This window comes from Maylandia zebra, linkage group LG6, assembly GCF_041146795.1.
Source record: "Maylandia zebra isolate NMK-2024a linkage group LG6, Mzebra_GT3a, whole genome shotgun sequence".
NCBI classification, from domain to species: Eukaryota; Metazoa; Chordata; class Actinopteri; order Cichliformes; family Cichlidae; genus Maylandia; species Maylandia zebra.
The window spans coordinates 24,957,716-24,973,634 of record NC_135172.1 but is presented as its reverse complement, the minus strand read 5'-3'; the positions used below and the strand labels follow the sequence as shown (position 1 = coordinate 24,973,634).

At 43.0% G+C, this 15,919-nt stretch overlaps 1 protein-coding gene across 4 annotated transcripts in view; it reads left to right on the top strand.

The window, feature by feature from the left end:
• apbb2b (amyloid beta (A4) precursor protein-binding, family B, member 2b) overlaps positions 1-15,919 on the top strand; it is a 57,931-nt gene that overhangs the window by 19,565 nt on the left and 22,447 nt on the right. For 3 of the 4 annotated variants that reach the window (XM_076884919.1, XM_076884917.1, XM_076884918.1), the window contains exons 3-5: positions 556-613; positions 6,208-7,248; positions 15,134-15,378. In XM_076884919.1, coding sequence (XP_076741034.1) covers positions 598-613; positions 6,208-7,248; positions 15,134-15,378 — 1,302 coding nt within the window. In that variant the 5' untranslated portion in view covers positions 556-597. Of the gene's footprint in view, positions 1-555; positions 614-6,207; positions 7,249-11,377; positions 11,637-15,133; positions 15,379-15,919 lie in introns of those variants that run through there. The other variant, XM_076884920.1, reaches the window with a different exon arrangement.

Genomic DNA, 15,919 nt, shown 5'->3' with positions numbered 1-15,919 from the left:
AGAAAACGATCATTTCCAGGTTCCTCCCACCTTTAAGATACCACCTTAGCTTTATGATAGGAAGGAAGCATTGTTGGATTATCTTAGTGTTTACAGCAACAGTAGATTAGCATTGCTAACATAACTTCTATACCCCTGACCGCAGCTCTATCATTATGTGTGTTTTGTTTAATTATTCAGAAATGCTTTGGATATCCACTTTAGTTTCTGCTGTCTCAGAAACCTCTTCCGTCTCCCTTATTACTGTATTATACATGCAGAATCAGACGTACTCAGGTCCGTGTGTGTGAGGGACACAGTATGGAACACGTCTGAGATCCCTATCGACTGATTTCTTCTTTGATTCCTCCATGTTTGATTCATAGTCTCCGTTTAATCATTTTGATTTCTGTGGCCAGCATCCTTGCTTTATCACAGTGTTGTGTTGTCTCCATAGAAACCAGCTGTCAGTGGGTTTCACATGGATGAATGCGGTCTCTGTGGGCAATCCAACAACTTCTCGTAATTCTTTTCATTCTTCTTCTGATCATTTTGTTCTTTTTTTCCCCCCCTCAGATCTGAGTCCACATAACTCTGAACAGTGACCACAGCCAGTGTATGACAGACCTGTCAGGTACGTACACACACACCCTCAGTCTGTTTATTATTGGGTCACAAAAACAAATAATTTGGAGTACTTAAAAACATTCTCTTGATACAGTACAGTCATTCAGTCCTGTGAAAAACTAAGCACATGATTCAGTAGCTTGTTGAACCACCTACAGCGACTATAACTTGTATTCTGAGCAACTTTATCAGTCTCTCACATTTATTATGGAGGAATTTTGGTCTGGTCATCTTTACTTATTGCCTGCAAACCTCGATAAACTGAAGCAGTCATTTTTGCACACCTCTCCCAGTTCCCACCGCAGCATTTCAATCAGGTTGAGGTCTGTACTGCGAGTCATTGCAACACTTTCATTATTTTCTCTTTCAGCCATTCTTTTGTAGATTTGCTGACGTGCTCGGGATCATTGTCCTGTTAAACGACCCAGTTTCATTTAAGCTTCAGACAGAGCTTTAGACAGATGGCCTCATATTTTAATATTAAAATATGTTACTATACATGTTCTGGGGTGCAACCGAGCAACCCCGCTTTTTTTTTGTTGTCAAAGTGAAGAAATAAAGTGACCACATTCACCTAATCTGGTGACAATTCAAACGTCATAAACGAGAGTTGTGGTCAAATTGAAATCTAGAGGTTGTTCTTATGTATTTTTAGGCATTTCTGGAGTGAAGTATTTCAATGACTCATAAGATAAGATAAGATAACCTTTATTAGTCCCACACGTGGGAAATTTGTTTTGTCACAGCAGGAAGTGGACAGTGCAAAAGTTATGAGGCAAAAATTAGAATACAATAAGAATAAATACAGTACACAACTGTACAGAATAGAATAAAATAAAATACTATATACAGTAGAATAAAATAAAATAAATATACAATAAGATAAAAATAGAATACAAATACAAATACTATATACAACTGAGTAAAAATACAACGATGACAGAAAGGATTATTGCACTTAGTATTATTGCATATGTATGGATGTGTGTGCTTGATCAGTTAAAGTCTTTATTATGGAGTCTGACAGCAGTGGGGAGGAAAGACCTGCGAAATCTCTCCGTCCCACACCGTGGGTGCCGCAGTCTCCCACTGAAGGAGCTGCTCAGTGCTGTCACAGTCTGCTGCATGGGGTGGGAGATGTTGTCCATCAGGGATGACAGCTTAGCCGCCGTTCTCCTGTCACTCACCACCTCCACTGGGTCCAGAGGGCATCCTAGAACAGAGCTGGCCCTTCGGATCACCCTGTTCAGTCTCTTCCTGTCCCCAGCAGAGATGCTGCTGCCCCAGCAGACCACGCCATAAAAGATAGCAGAGACCACGCCATAAAAGATAGCAGAAGCCACAACAGAGTCATAGAATTTCTTCAGGAGTGGGCCCTCCACTCCAAACGACCTGAGTCTCCGCAGCAGGTACAGCCTGCTCTGCCTTTTCCTGTCTGAGTTATGAGTCCAGTCCAGTCTATTGTTCAGATGAACACCAAGGTACCTGTAGCTGTCCACAGCCTCAATGTCCATACCTTGGATGTTCAGTGGTTGCAGTGGAGAATGCTTGTGCCTGCGGAAGTCTACCACCAGCTCCTTGGTTTTACTGGCGTTGATCTGGAGGTAGTTCAGCTGGCACCAGTCCACAAAGTCTTGGGTCAGACCTCTGTACTCCTTGTCGTCCCCATCAGTGATGAGGCCGACTATTGCAGAGTCATCAGAGAACTTCTGCAGGAAGCACTGGGTGGAATTGTGGGAGAAGTCTGCAGTGTAGATGGTGATGAGGAACGGAGCCAGAACCGTTCCCTGTGGGGCCCCCGTACTGCAGACGACCCTGTCCGACACACAGCCCTGAGTCCTCACATACTGTGGTCGGTTGGTGAGGTAGTCCAGGATCCAGGTAGTGAGGTGATGGTCCACTCCAGAGTTCACCAGCTTGTCCTTTAGAACCGAGGGAAGAATGGTGTTGAAGGCACTGGAGAAATCAAAGAACATGATTCTCACAGTGCTTCCAGCGGTCTCCAGGTGAGCGAGGGAACGATGTAGGAGGTGAATGACGGCATCATCCGCTCCAATGCCAGGCTGGTAGGCAAACTGAAGTGGGTCCAGTGATGAGCTTATTAGGCGCCGAAGCTGAGCCAGGACCAACCGCTCCAGGGTCTTCATCAGGTGGGATGTCAGAGCCACCGGCCTGTAGCTGTTGAGGTCCTTGGGGCGTGAAGTCTTTGGCACTGGTACAACACAGGAGGTTTTCCAAAGCTGTGGGACTCTTCCCAACCTCAGGCTCAGGTTGAAGAGGTGCTCCATCACCCCACACAGTTGGTCCGCGCAGGACCTGACGACCCTCGAGCTGATGCCATCTGGACCCGCTGCCTTCTTGCCATTAATCCTCCTCAGTCATGCAGTCATGTCTTACTAAGGTTTGAAGCATGCAGTTTACTGCAAATTTCTTCTGAATTTAACACTGACAGTATCACAGACAGATGTGGCTGTGATACTTGCTGTTAGGAGTATTCATTTATTTGAGATTAGAGGGTAGGATGTTATCAGAGTGTACTTGGCATGGCTGGATGGCTCAAAGCTGTGAGCAGGGTACCAAAGCTTCAGCTCTGACCTCTGACTCTTTGCCGAGTCTCTGTTTTAGAGCAGAGACCCACAAATCCTGGGTTCTAAGTAATGCTGGTATTTTAATGAAGCAGAGCTGGGTGTGGGGTGCTGGAGGGAGGAGGAGAATCGCAAGGATAAGATAAGGAGCAAAGTCATTTTTACAGTGAGCTCTGGTGCGTTTGCAGTGTTTCAGGGTTTTAGTCACACTTCCAGTCAGAGATCCTGAGTCTACAGTAGATCCAGAGTCGACCATGTAGCAGGAGTGCACCTCTGTACATTAACAAATTCTGCAAGATCACATTGGCATGCAGAGACAATAGAAATGTGCATATTTATGCTCGTAATTGTGCATAGATCAGCGGTCCCCAATCCCCGGGCCTCGGACCGGTACCGGTCCGTGAGTCATTTGGTACCGGGCCACGAGAGTTGAGGCTCAGGTGTGAAATGTATAGTTTTCAGGGTTTTTATCGGTTTTCAGCATTATTTTGTTATCGTTTTTATCGTTTACTCTGTTTTCCTGGGTCTTTTCACGTGTGTTATGAATAAATTTTCTTTTTTACGGTACCGGTACTAGTTTTATTTTGTTGTATTTATCCGCGACACCTTAAAGTCCGGTCCATGAAAATATTGTCGGGCATAAACCGGTCCGTGGCGCAAAAAAGGTTGGGGACCGCTGGCATAGATGTTTTGTGTTCTCCTGTATCCAAGTGTTCAGAAATCCAAATTTTCCAAATTTCAGTATTCAAATCTCAGGTTTATACAGCAAACGTCTTTCTAATAAAGCAGCCTTTCCCCTGATAAATCCTGCACTTCAACTATCTCTCATGAACAGCTGTCTCAACAAGACTAAACGGCCCCCATCAATTTTCAACAGATGAGTTCACCCTTATATCAAAACACATCAGTTCTCCTTCAGCTGCCTCTCGAACACCCGTAAAACCTGCGCTTAGGCTTTAATATTTGGTGGATTACTCGACTCTTCAAAAAGGCTGCTCGTTGTTGACCTGCTATTATTTGTGCTGTTGTCGGTAGAATGAAGTAAACCGCCATCTTTGTGCTTATAAATTAGTGCTTTGGTATTATTAGGTCACCTGCAGAACTTTCTACTTACTTCTGTGGATTTATGTGACTCCACATTCCACTTTAAAAGCTGCTGGTAGCAGCGCGTTTATGCATTAATGAGTAAAAATAAAAGACATGTTGTAGCAGCTCAAACTGTAAAAGTTAACAGAACAGAATGTATTTTTCTTAAAGTCACTGGACTTTATTCACTGCTGAAGATGGCTGACCTTTTTCTTATTAATCTTTAAATGACATATATTTTTAATAATTTGTTACATGCACATCACTTATTATTATGGACCTGACTTTAAACCATTTTTAAAATGTTATTTCTTCTCACCAGCACAATTGATTTGAAATGAGACTGTAATCAAAGGATATACTTTTGGCTTAAATTTAAGATGCGTGAAAAACTATTGCATTGCCAGTTTAAGAATCACAATTGTTGTTGATCTTTTTCCGCTTTTTTTTTTTTTTTTTTTTTTTTTTTTTTTAAAAACCATATGTCCATTTTTTTTACAGGCTAAAAAAAAAAATCAGCTAGTTGTTTGATAAGCCTTTTTATAGCCACTTGTCTTTTGTTTCCTCATTATTCAGCACGATCAAAGTGTTTAATTTGTATTTGATAACTCTTAATGAGAACTGTCAAAGAGGTGTTGATGCAAGCGATGGAGGGCTTCATTAGACTTGAAACAAAACAGTCCTATCAGAGAGATAGCAGAAACTTAATTGTTGATTTAACCACCACTCTTGGAGCATTCTCAAAAAGAAGGAATGCACTGGCCAGCTCAGCAACAGCAAAAGGCCTCAAAGACGACAGAAGATAATTAAAGTGGAGTAAACAAAATCCCTTTGCACCATTTGGCCAAGCCAAGAGCATTCTTGTAGGCGATAAGGTGTCATAGTCCAAAGTCTGCAATCAACAGTCGTCTTCATGAATGTAAATACGGAGAGTTTACCTCAAGATGCAAACCACTGACGCTTAAATAGAAACATGAGATCAGAGTTTAGATCAGAGAAAAGATCAAAATACTGTTTGAAAGGATTAAATCAACTGGAATGTGTATGAAAACGGTGGCAACAGAACAGTATTTAGAAGACTGGAGGCGTACCACATCTGTCCATCATGGTAAGGTGGTGTTATGGCGCGGGCATGTTATGCATCTGAGTCTATCGTGATATGACTGCTGCTTGAAGTATCTGCCCAGATCCCACAAAAGCTATGGTTATCTATATTACAGATCAATAATAACTCAAAACGCACTACAAAAGCAACCCATGGGTCCGACCTTAGCTCAACTAAGCGTGCCTGTTTAAAAAGCTTGAATTTCAGCTGAAAGTCCACCTGCTCATTCACGTCTTGATTTTTTTCCATTTCAAATCCATTGTGTGGATGTACAGCAGCAATGTTCCTGGTTTTGCTAGTTTCTGGGATAAAAACAAGTAAAAATATTGGCAAAATTAAGTCCACGCTAATGGATGAGGTTGAAGACACACATGCAGTGCCACACGTTATTCCCACAAGTGCTAACATTAGCATTGCTAGTAACAGGAACCTTCTTCCTTGCAGCGCCCTAGGCTAGTGGCGAATGGTGCCATAACATCTTAGGATGGCACGTAATAAAATTACATAACACAACTAGGGACCTGCAGTGCTTTCTCAAATTGTTCATTCTGTATTTGGTGGTTAGTTGAACAAAATTCGAAAAAGTTTAGGCGACGTACTATGAGTCTGACACACGCAGCGAATGCAAATGGAGAACCTAACAGTCGATATTGGCAGCAGCATGAATAAATTAACATAATATGTAAGAAAATGAAATAGTAATTTTTTTTTTTTAAACAAACATATAGATGTTATTGACAGTGATGTCTCACCTGTGTGTTGTCTGTGTATTAACACGTGGATATTTAGGTTTTTAAATTCACTATTTATTTTTTTCTGCTTCAGGTGATCTGTCTGGTGCAACGATGATGTCAGTAGACGTGACCAATCGTAACGGCCCTGCCGCCACGCCCCCCACCTCACTCAGCCTTCGCTCCTCACACAACCAGCTCCTCACCAGCGATGTCATCAAACAAGGCTCCGCCACTCCTCCCAAATGTCGGAAGAAGTATGCGCTTACCAGCATCCAGGCCGCCATGGGCCTCGGTGAAGTGGTGCCGCCCTCATCGGCATCATCATCTCCATCGTCATCCCCGTCACAGTCCTCCACTCCCAACAATCCCAAACTAGCAAAGAATGGGGTGAACCAGCTTCGTAAAGCTGGCCAGGACCACAACAAAAACACAACTGACCCTGATTTGATGGATTCAGAAATAATAGCAGATGACCTTAATGTCAACGTGGCAGAGGAACAAGACAGTCGCACTCTTACTAATAATGATCGAGAGGAAGATGCCAACCTTCACCCAGATACTCACAGTGATGTAGAGGCTGAGCAGACGACAGAGCCTGACTTGGACTGTAACATAAACACTACTGTGGAGCTCAAACTGAGCAGCAGCACGGCTGATTTGGACTTTGACTCAGAGGACACCAATGACATCAGCATCTTGTCTGAGAAGGAAATGATGTTAAAGATGAAGATCGAGGAAGATGAGATGGTGGGGGGAGAGGAAGATGAGGAGACGAAGCCTTTACTGACAGTAGACAGTGAACCCCCTGTGAAGAACCACAAAGTTTCTCCAGGCCTGGAGCTCATCTCTGACCTCCACTCCAACCTCAAGCTCCTCAAATCTGGCAAGAACTCTCCAGTACCCCCTCCTCCTTCCCCACCCAAGCAAGCCAGTCCAGAAGACACTCCCCTGCTCTCCATGGTCTCCTGCCCCTCCTCTTCCTCCTCATCCTCCTCTCCAGAGACGAAGAAGGACAGAAGAACTGGCGCAAAGACAGACTGTGCTTTGAACCGCATCCAGAATCTGAACCCCAGTGACGAAGAGTTGAGCTGGACTACCTTGTCCCAGGAGAGCAACTCGCCAGAGGAGACAGGTACGCACACGGACAGACACACACAGAGCCCATGAAGCCTTAATGCAGCAAACGTTACTGATATTTACAAATATTCAGTGTAGTTTTTATGTGAGTCTTATGTCAGCTACTGTGGTATGTTTTGTTTTGGGGGGTTTTCCCCCTCCTGCTGTTTAGCGGTTTCACCGTCCTCTCTACTGATGACATTTTTCCATTTACCCAGAGTGTGTGTGCGTGCACATCTGAGAGTGTGTGTGTCCATTCATGGATATGCAGAGCTCAAGCATTGCTTAAAAAGAATAACAAAAACTCCAGCCTCCAGTAAATCTCCCAGAATCCCTCAGGCACAGGAAGTGCCCTTGTAACCTCATGGGGGTTGGTGTGCCAGATCAGCTGTGTCCTGTTTCCAGCTTCATCCTGATCATATGTGTGTGAACCAGGCTTAACTTAATGCATAAACTAGCTGCCAATATCTTGGTGTGTTAGATGTTTTTTTTCCCCCCTCATCTTAAAGCTCCACAGAATGGAGCTGCTTTCCTCTCCCCTGTTGCACTTGTATTCGTCTGTATTGATCAGCTACCTTGAGCTTCATCTCTATTATATATCTGTGAATACGAGCATCTGGTCTCTGCAAATATTAGATAATGGATAACCTTTCCATAAGAACCTGTAAGCTGGGTCAAGAGAAAAGCTGTAGTCTGCTGTTAGTCTAACATAGTTTTAGTTTTAACAACTACAATAATTACCTTCCCTATGTGTGCAAATCCTGAACTTTAAAAATGAAAACTAATTAAGACTAATACTGAACAATTTTAAATAAAAATGTAACTGAAAGAAGCGCAACTCTAGAAGTTGACTTAAAAACGAATTAAAATACAGAAAAAGTAATATCCCTGAGACACAGAGTGACTGAGATATTCTTAGTTGTTCAATTTCTGTTCCTCTCATCCTGTAATGATGGGCATAATGATGACGCTGACTAATATTTAATATATAGACATAGAAAAGAAATCAGATGTAGCCCTACTTTACATCTGTATGTTTCTTCTCTGTCTTTGGTTACTTTGTAGATAATTTCTCTGTTTAAACCTTTAGATATAAAATATCTGGGAAAAATGGTATTGTTTAGATTGCAAACAGCTACTCAGTTTTGCCATCTAATGAACTATTATTAATATTGTTATTATTCATTGTTACAAAGCTGTGAGGATAAACTTTTGCGTGATATTTAGAGTTTGAGAGTCTCCATCTGTTGCGGGTCTCTTGCTTTCTTGTATTTGCATGTTGGCTACGTCTGCAGGTCTCTTCAGTTCACTGTTGTTCTTTGCCAGCGTTATGTTAAAATCTGGGTATGGAGTTTTTCTCTGGGCACTTAAAACTTGTGGTTTAGTGTAAGACGAGCAAAACACATCCGTGCTCCTGCAGAACAGCAGCCGGTCCTGCAACATAACCATATGGGCACTTTAGTGTTCCTCATAGCTTGTCATATAAACAAAGCCTCCAGATTAACAGAAAGAAGAGGCTGTGGTCTCGGCTGTAAACAGTGCCGTCTTTCTGAGTCTGTGAGTTGTACTGCTGCTTTTTTTTTTTTTTTTTTTTTTTTTTTTTTTTGGCTTTCTGATGACTCACAGTCTCAAGTTGAAAGCTCTGAGCATCTGTGTAACTCATTTCTCTACAAGTTGGAATACCAGCAGCTTGCATTTTTACAGTTTTACTGTCGTGTTGTCTGGATTTCAGGATTACATTTTCATGTGTTCATTTGTCCAGGATTTCATTGTGTATAAAAGCCCATCTAGGGATGTGCATCGCAAATTAGCTAAGGCTATAAATGCTGGCGTGTATGGCACTGTTCATATTACATACCTGTTTCTATACAGAAAATTAATAAACGAAAGTAACAGTCTTTCAGATCCATCTTTGCTTATTTGCAATGTCATTTAAAAAAGAGAACCAGGACCATGATGTGTGTAGTCATTTGCTTCAGTAAGGAAGCAAATGACTAGTTAAATTGTATATGTCACTTTCATCCCCGCAGGCCTATATAATCAAGCACCTTGGCATGCAGACTGCTTATACAAACATTGTGAAAGAATGGGTCGGTCTCAGGCGCTACATGAATTCCAGGATGGTATCATGACAGGATGCCACCTGTGCAACAAGTCTGGTTGTGACATTTCCTTGCTACTAAATATTCCACTGTCAGCTGTTAGTGGTATTATAACAAAGTGAAAGCGATTAGGAACGACAGCAACTCGGCCATGAGGGGTAGGCCACGTAAAATCCCAGACTGGAGTCAGCGGATGCTGAAGCATATAGTGTGCAGAGGTCGCAGGACCACTAAACTTCATGTGGGCTTCAGCTTGGCTGAAATACAGTGACTAGACAGCTTCATTGAATGAGTTTCCATGAATGAGCAGCTGCATCCGAGCCTTACATCACCAAGCAGTGGTGTAAAGCATGCGACCACTGCACTGTAGAGCAGTGGAGACGTGTTTGCTAGACTGACGAATCATGCTTCTCTGTCTGACAATCTGACGCATGACTCTGGGTTTAGCTATTTCCAGGAAAACGGTACTTCCCTGACTGCATTAGGACAATTTCATGCTCCAAAATTTGTGGGAACAGTTTGATGATGATCCCTTCCTGTTCCAACATGACTGCACACCAGTGCACAAAGCAAGGTCCATAAATACATGGATGAGCGAGTCTGACTGCCCTGCAAAGAGACCTGACCTCAACCTGATAGAACACCTTTGGGATGAATTAGAATAGAGACTGCGAGCCAGGCCTTCTCAGTGTCACAAATGTGCTTCTGGAAGAATAGTGAAAAGATTCCCGGAAATACACTCCTAAACCTCCGGAAAGCCTTCCCAGAAGAGTTGAAGCTGTTATAGCTGCAAAGGGTGAGCTGACGTCATATTAAACCCTATGATTTAAGAATGGGATTTCACTCAAGTTCATGTGCGTGTGAAGGCAGATGAGAGAGTACTTTTGGCAGTATAGTGTATCTGTCCAACTCCTAGTTGCCCATACTGTAGTGCCCCCTATCTGCTTTTGTCAAACTCACGTTGACAAATCTGTGTTGTTTTCCCAGCAGTGTGATAGATTCCTCTGTGGGGATTGTGGGCTAGAGGGTTGGTATGACCCTGTTTTCCCACAAAGGTGTCAAAACACACACACACTCTGCATACAGAGTCTAAGAGGGTCCTTCAAGCCCTATTTATAGAAGTCTAACATTATCACATAACATCCTGTGCTGTAAAACAGATTTCATGGTGCAGCATTCATGATAGTTTGTGTAGGTAGTTGAAGTATTTTGGGACATGCAACTGTGTAGTCTGTCCAAAAACCAATGCTGATTAGAGCAGCAGTGGAGAACAGTGGAGTTCACCACAAAGAGCAAACAAAATTAAAGTTCCTGCTCTGTTCTGACTCAAGCTAGTAGCTAAGCTAAAGGACCAACAACCATTGCCCAACCATTGTAGGAAACAGTTACTGGCTGTGGTGACAGGGGACAACTACATGTACACCAGTGTTCGGCCAGGTTGGTCCCTTAACTCAAGCACAGTATAACTGAATGGTGATTAGTGCCAAAAAGCAACGCGTGATGCTCAAAGTGTGTTTGAGACGGTTACATGTCTTTCTACCTCTCTGACCCACCTCGTCCTCGCACCTCCACTGGATGAGATGCTGAATAAAAGCCGATTTGGAGGTTGCCAGGACAACCAAGAGAGGCTGAAAAAGAGGGAGAAAATAATAAACCTAGAAATTCGATAAGGATGACTGTGCCACATTTTAGCCTCCTTCCATGTGCCCCGGCTGCATGTTTGGTTTTGAACAGGAAAGGGAGGGTAGAGCTTTTTTTTTTTTTCTTTTGTTTTGTTTTGTCTTCTTGTTGATGTGGCTGATGCTCTAGATAGAGAGGGGAGAGACAAGCAGCAAACACAGCTCGCCTGCAGGGGGAAACAGCCCCCCCCCCCCCCCCCCCCCCCCCCGTATAAATGTTTGTCTTTCACTCCTGTTTTCCTCAGTCGCAGGCTCTCCATCCTTTTTTTTTTTTTTGCTCCTCCTCTCATTCACTCTTTCTCCCCATTTTTTTTTCCTACTGCCTCTCTCGTCACGTCATGTTTTCTCTACCTCTCTGCCTTGATTTGTCCCCCCTCCTCTCTCTCTCTTTCTCTTTCTCTCTCTTTCCCTTCCTCTCTCTCTCCCTCCCTTCTTGGTCTCCTCACCCCCTCTGCTGCGGTGTCCCCCTCACTCTGATCTCTGCTTCCTTCTCTCTCTTTCCATCTCTGTCTGGGCTTCTCTCTTTGGTTACAGCATTGGGTTTTGCTGTATGAGAGGCAGCTAGCTAACTATGATGCTGGGAAAAGACTACATGCTGGCCATTGTGATTGTCAATTACGAGGGTAGGTGCATTTTTACAGAGTTGGCCGGAAGCTGGACTGTTGTCTTTGAGTTTCAATGCTGTCTGAGCATGCATGTGTCTGTGTCTTCCTACATGGGGATGAAGTTTATTTCTGTAATGACATCATCTGCAGAAACAGTCTGGTTGGTTCATGCTGTGTTAATATGTCAATGCTGGTGTGCATGTGTGGTGTGGTGTCTGTATGTGTTTTGCTCCAGAAGCTTGCAGCTCTCCCCCTCCCCCTGCTCAACTGTACTCTGGCATGCAGCTGCATGCTAACCGAGGCTATCACAGGCTAACTGCTACGTAGGTCCCCATTTCCACCAGCTGCGTAGGTGCACTTTAACAGTATCTGTGCAAGCACACCAAGTCTCCTAATGCCGTTTCCTTACTTGCCACATCCGTTGCCGAGAGTGACACTGATAACTTTGAGTCATTGTGTAGCCCTCAGACCTTTCCAGCCAGAGATCTCCTCTCTTTTCTCTTTCAGTGTTTCTCTCTAATTTTGTTTATGCAGATGCATTAATCCACATCCAGTAGTCATCTCATGCTGGCACCCATTCTAAGTCACCATCTTTCCTCTCGCTCAAAGCAGATGGAGACGCTCAGATTCTCTCTCTTGTAGTTTTATTTGCTCTGACCTATTTTTCATTCTCAAAAGACTCCAACTCCCAGCAGTCAGTGCACCACCCTAAAGGATGTCCTTATCTCCCAGCGAGTGCGTTTTTCTATATTTTCTATGATTTATGCTCTTTGAGAGTCTTAATAACTTGTGTGTGCACGCATGTGTGTCTGAGTGCCATCACAGTCTGGCCCGACCCCGTTGTCACAATGACATATGGCCTGCTGTCGTGGCAACGGGCCCACTCGCTGCGTTTCATCAGCATGGTCAGCAGTTCAAGAACGCCTTGCAATCACACAAACGTACATAAATACATGCAGCACCAGCTGACCGGCCCCTTGGAGCTTATATCACTTTTATGAGTTGCTACACCCCCAACAGAGTTTGGGATCGTCTTTACTACGTCTGCCACGACATCATCTCCACACAGGAACACAAAGATCCCATCAATACTTCACTGTGTGTGTGTGTGTGTGTGTGTGTGTGTGTGTGTGTGCGTGCGTGCGTGCGTGTGCACGTGCATGTGCATGCTGCCAGGAAACTGCAACCTTCACATGAGATGACTTTTAGTCCAAGAGTGAAGAAAAATTAATTTAAGTACTCCATCTCCACAGAGTGTGTGTTTGTGTGCGCACATGTGTTTTCAAGGTAACAGCTGTAGCTCCTCTAAATATATCACTGCCCAATAAATTATGCTAACAGACATCTGCTCTGTTTGCTGATGTTGTGTTCTGTTGGTGGAGGAAAGTTTAATTTTCACATAAATCTGCACATGCATACATTCTGAGAAGCAGACTAAAGCACAGATGAGACGTTTGCTGTAGTTGCATCTCAACTTTGGAACAGTCGCCTCTTCACCATTAGGACCTCACCAACACTTGACATGTTTAAAGCCCCCTGTAAAACACATCCTTTGAGCTTTTGACACTTTTTTTTACTTTTTTTTTTCCTTGTCTTACTTTTTTCTGTATTTTCTTGCTCTGATTTATTCATTTTATTAGTACAGCACTTTATTTATAAGCTCATTTAAAAAACAAATTAACTTTACTAAGCCCGTACAGCACTCAGAAAAGTTTATTTCTGGTTGAAATTAGACAAAGAGACATTTGTGGTGATGGTGCACGCATAACCATGATCAGTCAATATGGAGTCTGTGTTATCTTATGTCTGGGACCTGGGATTTTGATGTTAAGGTTTTCTGTGTATTAGAGTTCTTTGTTCTGTATTGTTGATAATCTGGCTTTCTGGTATTTCTAAAGGTTTATGGTTCTTTTTTTTCCTTATTGCTGATACGAGTTCCCTTTCGTGTTACTTCTTTGTTCCAGTTCAAGTCCTTAAGCTCTGTAGCCGTCAAGCTCTGTAGCCTTCTGTTTATGATGGTAATTCTGCTTTTTTTAGGTTCTCATGAAATTCTTGTTATCTGTGTCTTTAGTTCCTTCACTAGTTTGTTAATCCCTGTTTCTGTTCTCATTCTGTTTCTTCAGTCTTCTGTCCATATTTCTGGTATTTCTATGTCATTTTCACATGTGTGAGTCTGCCATCTGTTAGTCCTTGTCTTACTTTGGTAGTCTTTTGTCTCTTGTCTCTAGTTTTACTTCCCCTGTCTCGTTATTCTTGATTTGTTGCTGCTGTATTTCCCACCTGTTTCCTTTTCTCTCATTACCATGTGTGTATTTATTGTCGTCCCCTATACTATGTGCTCTCTTTTTTTTTTTTTTTGTGTGTGTGCTTCCTTATAGTCCTGGATTTGTATTCTTGGCTCCTGTTTAGGGGTTTTGGGTTTTTTTGGGGTATTTAAGGAAGACTCAACCATTAAAGCTGTTTTGAGGTCATTTCTTGTCTCATGAGTCCTGCGTCTGGGTCCTAATCCTGCCTTCTCCACAGGGTTTCATGAGTATTTAATTCTATGCACTTTACTGTTACTGAGTATTGCCCCTCTTCTTTCCACTTCATTAGGCTGTATATCGAACAATGAACAGCTTTGTGTATGAAGTTTAACTACTATGTTGCTTTGATCATATTTAACCTATAGCTTTCCAATGTATAAAAATGTGAAGGGGAAAACGTCACCACTATGGGAGAGATGAGACACAATTTAATGGTGGGTGGAGAGGAAATGCTCGCAGGAAGTCCTATTGCTTTGGGAGCCTATAACAGCATAACTGAGAGATCGGGGTCACCTGAAAGTTTTGAGTTGAAAAGAGGATGTCTCTGAATTTAGACTGGTAGATGGTCCACAAGCCTGATAACGGAAGGCTCTGCCTCCCATTCTACTGTTAGAAGCTCCAAGATACCATAGGTAGGATAATTTGGTACTACAAGGAGTTTAAGGTTAAATTGAAGAACAACGGATCACACACCCATGGAAATCAAGCGGCACATTTCTCTAAAACAGGGTTCAGTGAAGAAGCTAACACAATTACCAGGGCCAGTGAAGAACAATTCCTCATTTGTGTCACGCTGAATAAACTGTAATATGTTTTAAGTACTGAGTGGGTCGCTCATTGAGAAAGTGTCTCAGCTGCTTTAGATGTAAGAGAAATCCTGATATCTGTGTTTGATATTTTTTTCTTTTTTTTTTTTTTGCCCGTGTGATATCTTTCATTTAAAAAGTGTGTAGGGCTTTGTTTAACAAATGCTACAGAAGTGCTTTACAGGCGTTCTTGTGCACATGGAGATATGGTTGGTTAAAAGGGACAGGTGCAGCAGATGCCGGTAATCCAGCTCAGCTGTTGACGTAGCTCAATGTGGGTTCACTTTGAATTAACTGTATGGTGCAAAAACAGCCACAGAGACGGGAAGTTTTGGGGGAAACGGAGCAGGAGAATGATGGCCCTACACCCTCCATCCATCCATTCACAATTTTCTTCCACCAGATATTTGGAGCGAGCAGTCATTCCAGACAGACCCCGACCTGCCTCCAGGATGGAAAAAGATTACAGACATGGCTGGTATCTACTACTGGCACATTCCTACAGGCACCACTCAGTGGGAACGGCCCGCCACTCATCCACAACCCCCTGGACAGATGGAGTCCACGGCCCTGGGTGACCACTCAGCCTCAACACCACGTAAACCTTCCCTGGGCTCACTCAGCCCCTCACCCACTCCAGACCACGAGGTGAGGGACATGCATCAGACTTCACATTATGACCACTGTGGATGTTAATTTGACACGTACCACCTACCTAATCGTTACTGCAGACCATGTGCACACTCTCATGGAAACGGTCTTTCCTGGTGGCTATGGCCTCTTTCAGCAAAAATGATTCAGGAATGGTTTGAGAAGCACAACAACGAGTCTAAAGTGTTGACCCCGCCTTCAAATTCCCCAGATTTCAATCTAATTTAGCATCTGTAGGATTTGCTTGAGAAATGAGTCCGATCCACAGATGCCCCACCTCACACAACTTACAGGACTTAAAGGATGTGTTGCTAACATCTTGGTGCCAGATACCACAGCACACCTTTCTTTTTGTAGTTGAGAATAGATTCTGACGAAGGCAATCAGCTCACAGCATACATGAAGAGATGAAGGGAAAGTAATGCAGTCAAACAATTTGATTTAAAAACAAAGTAATAAAGTCAAACTTTAATGCAGTGAAGGTAGTGTATCTATTACTGGCTACAATGCAATTTAGTTGATAATGAAACTCCTCAAC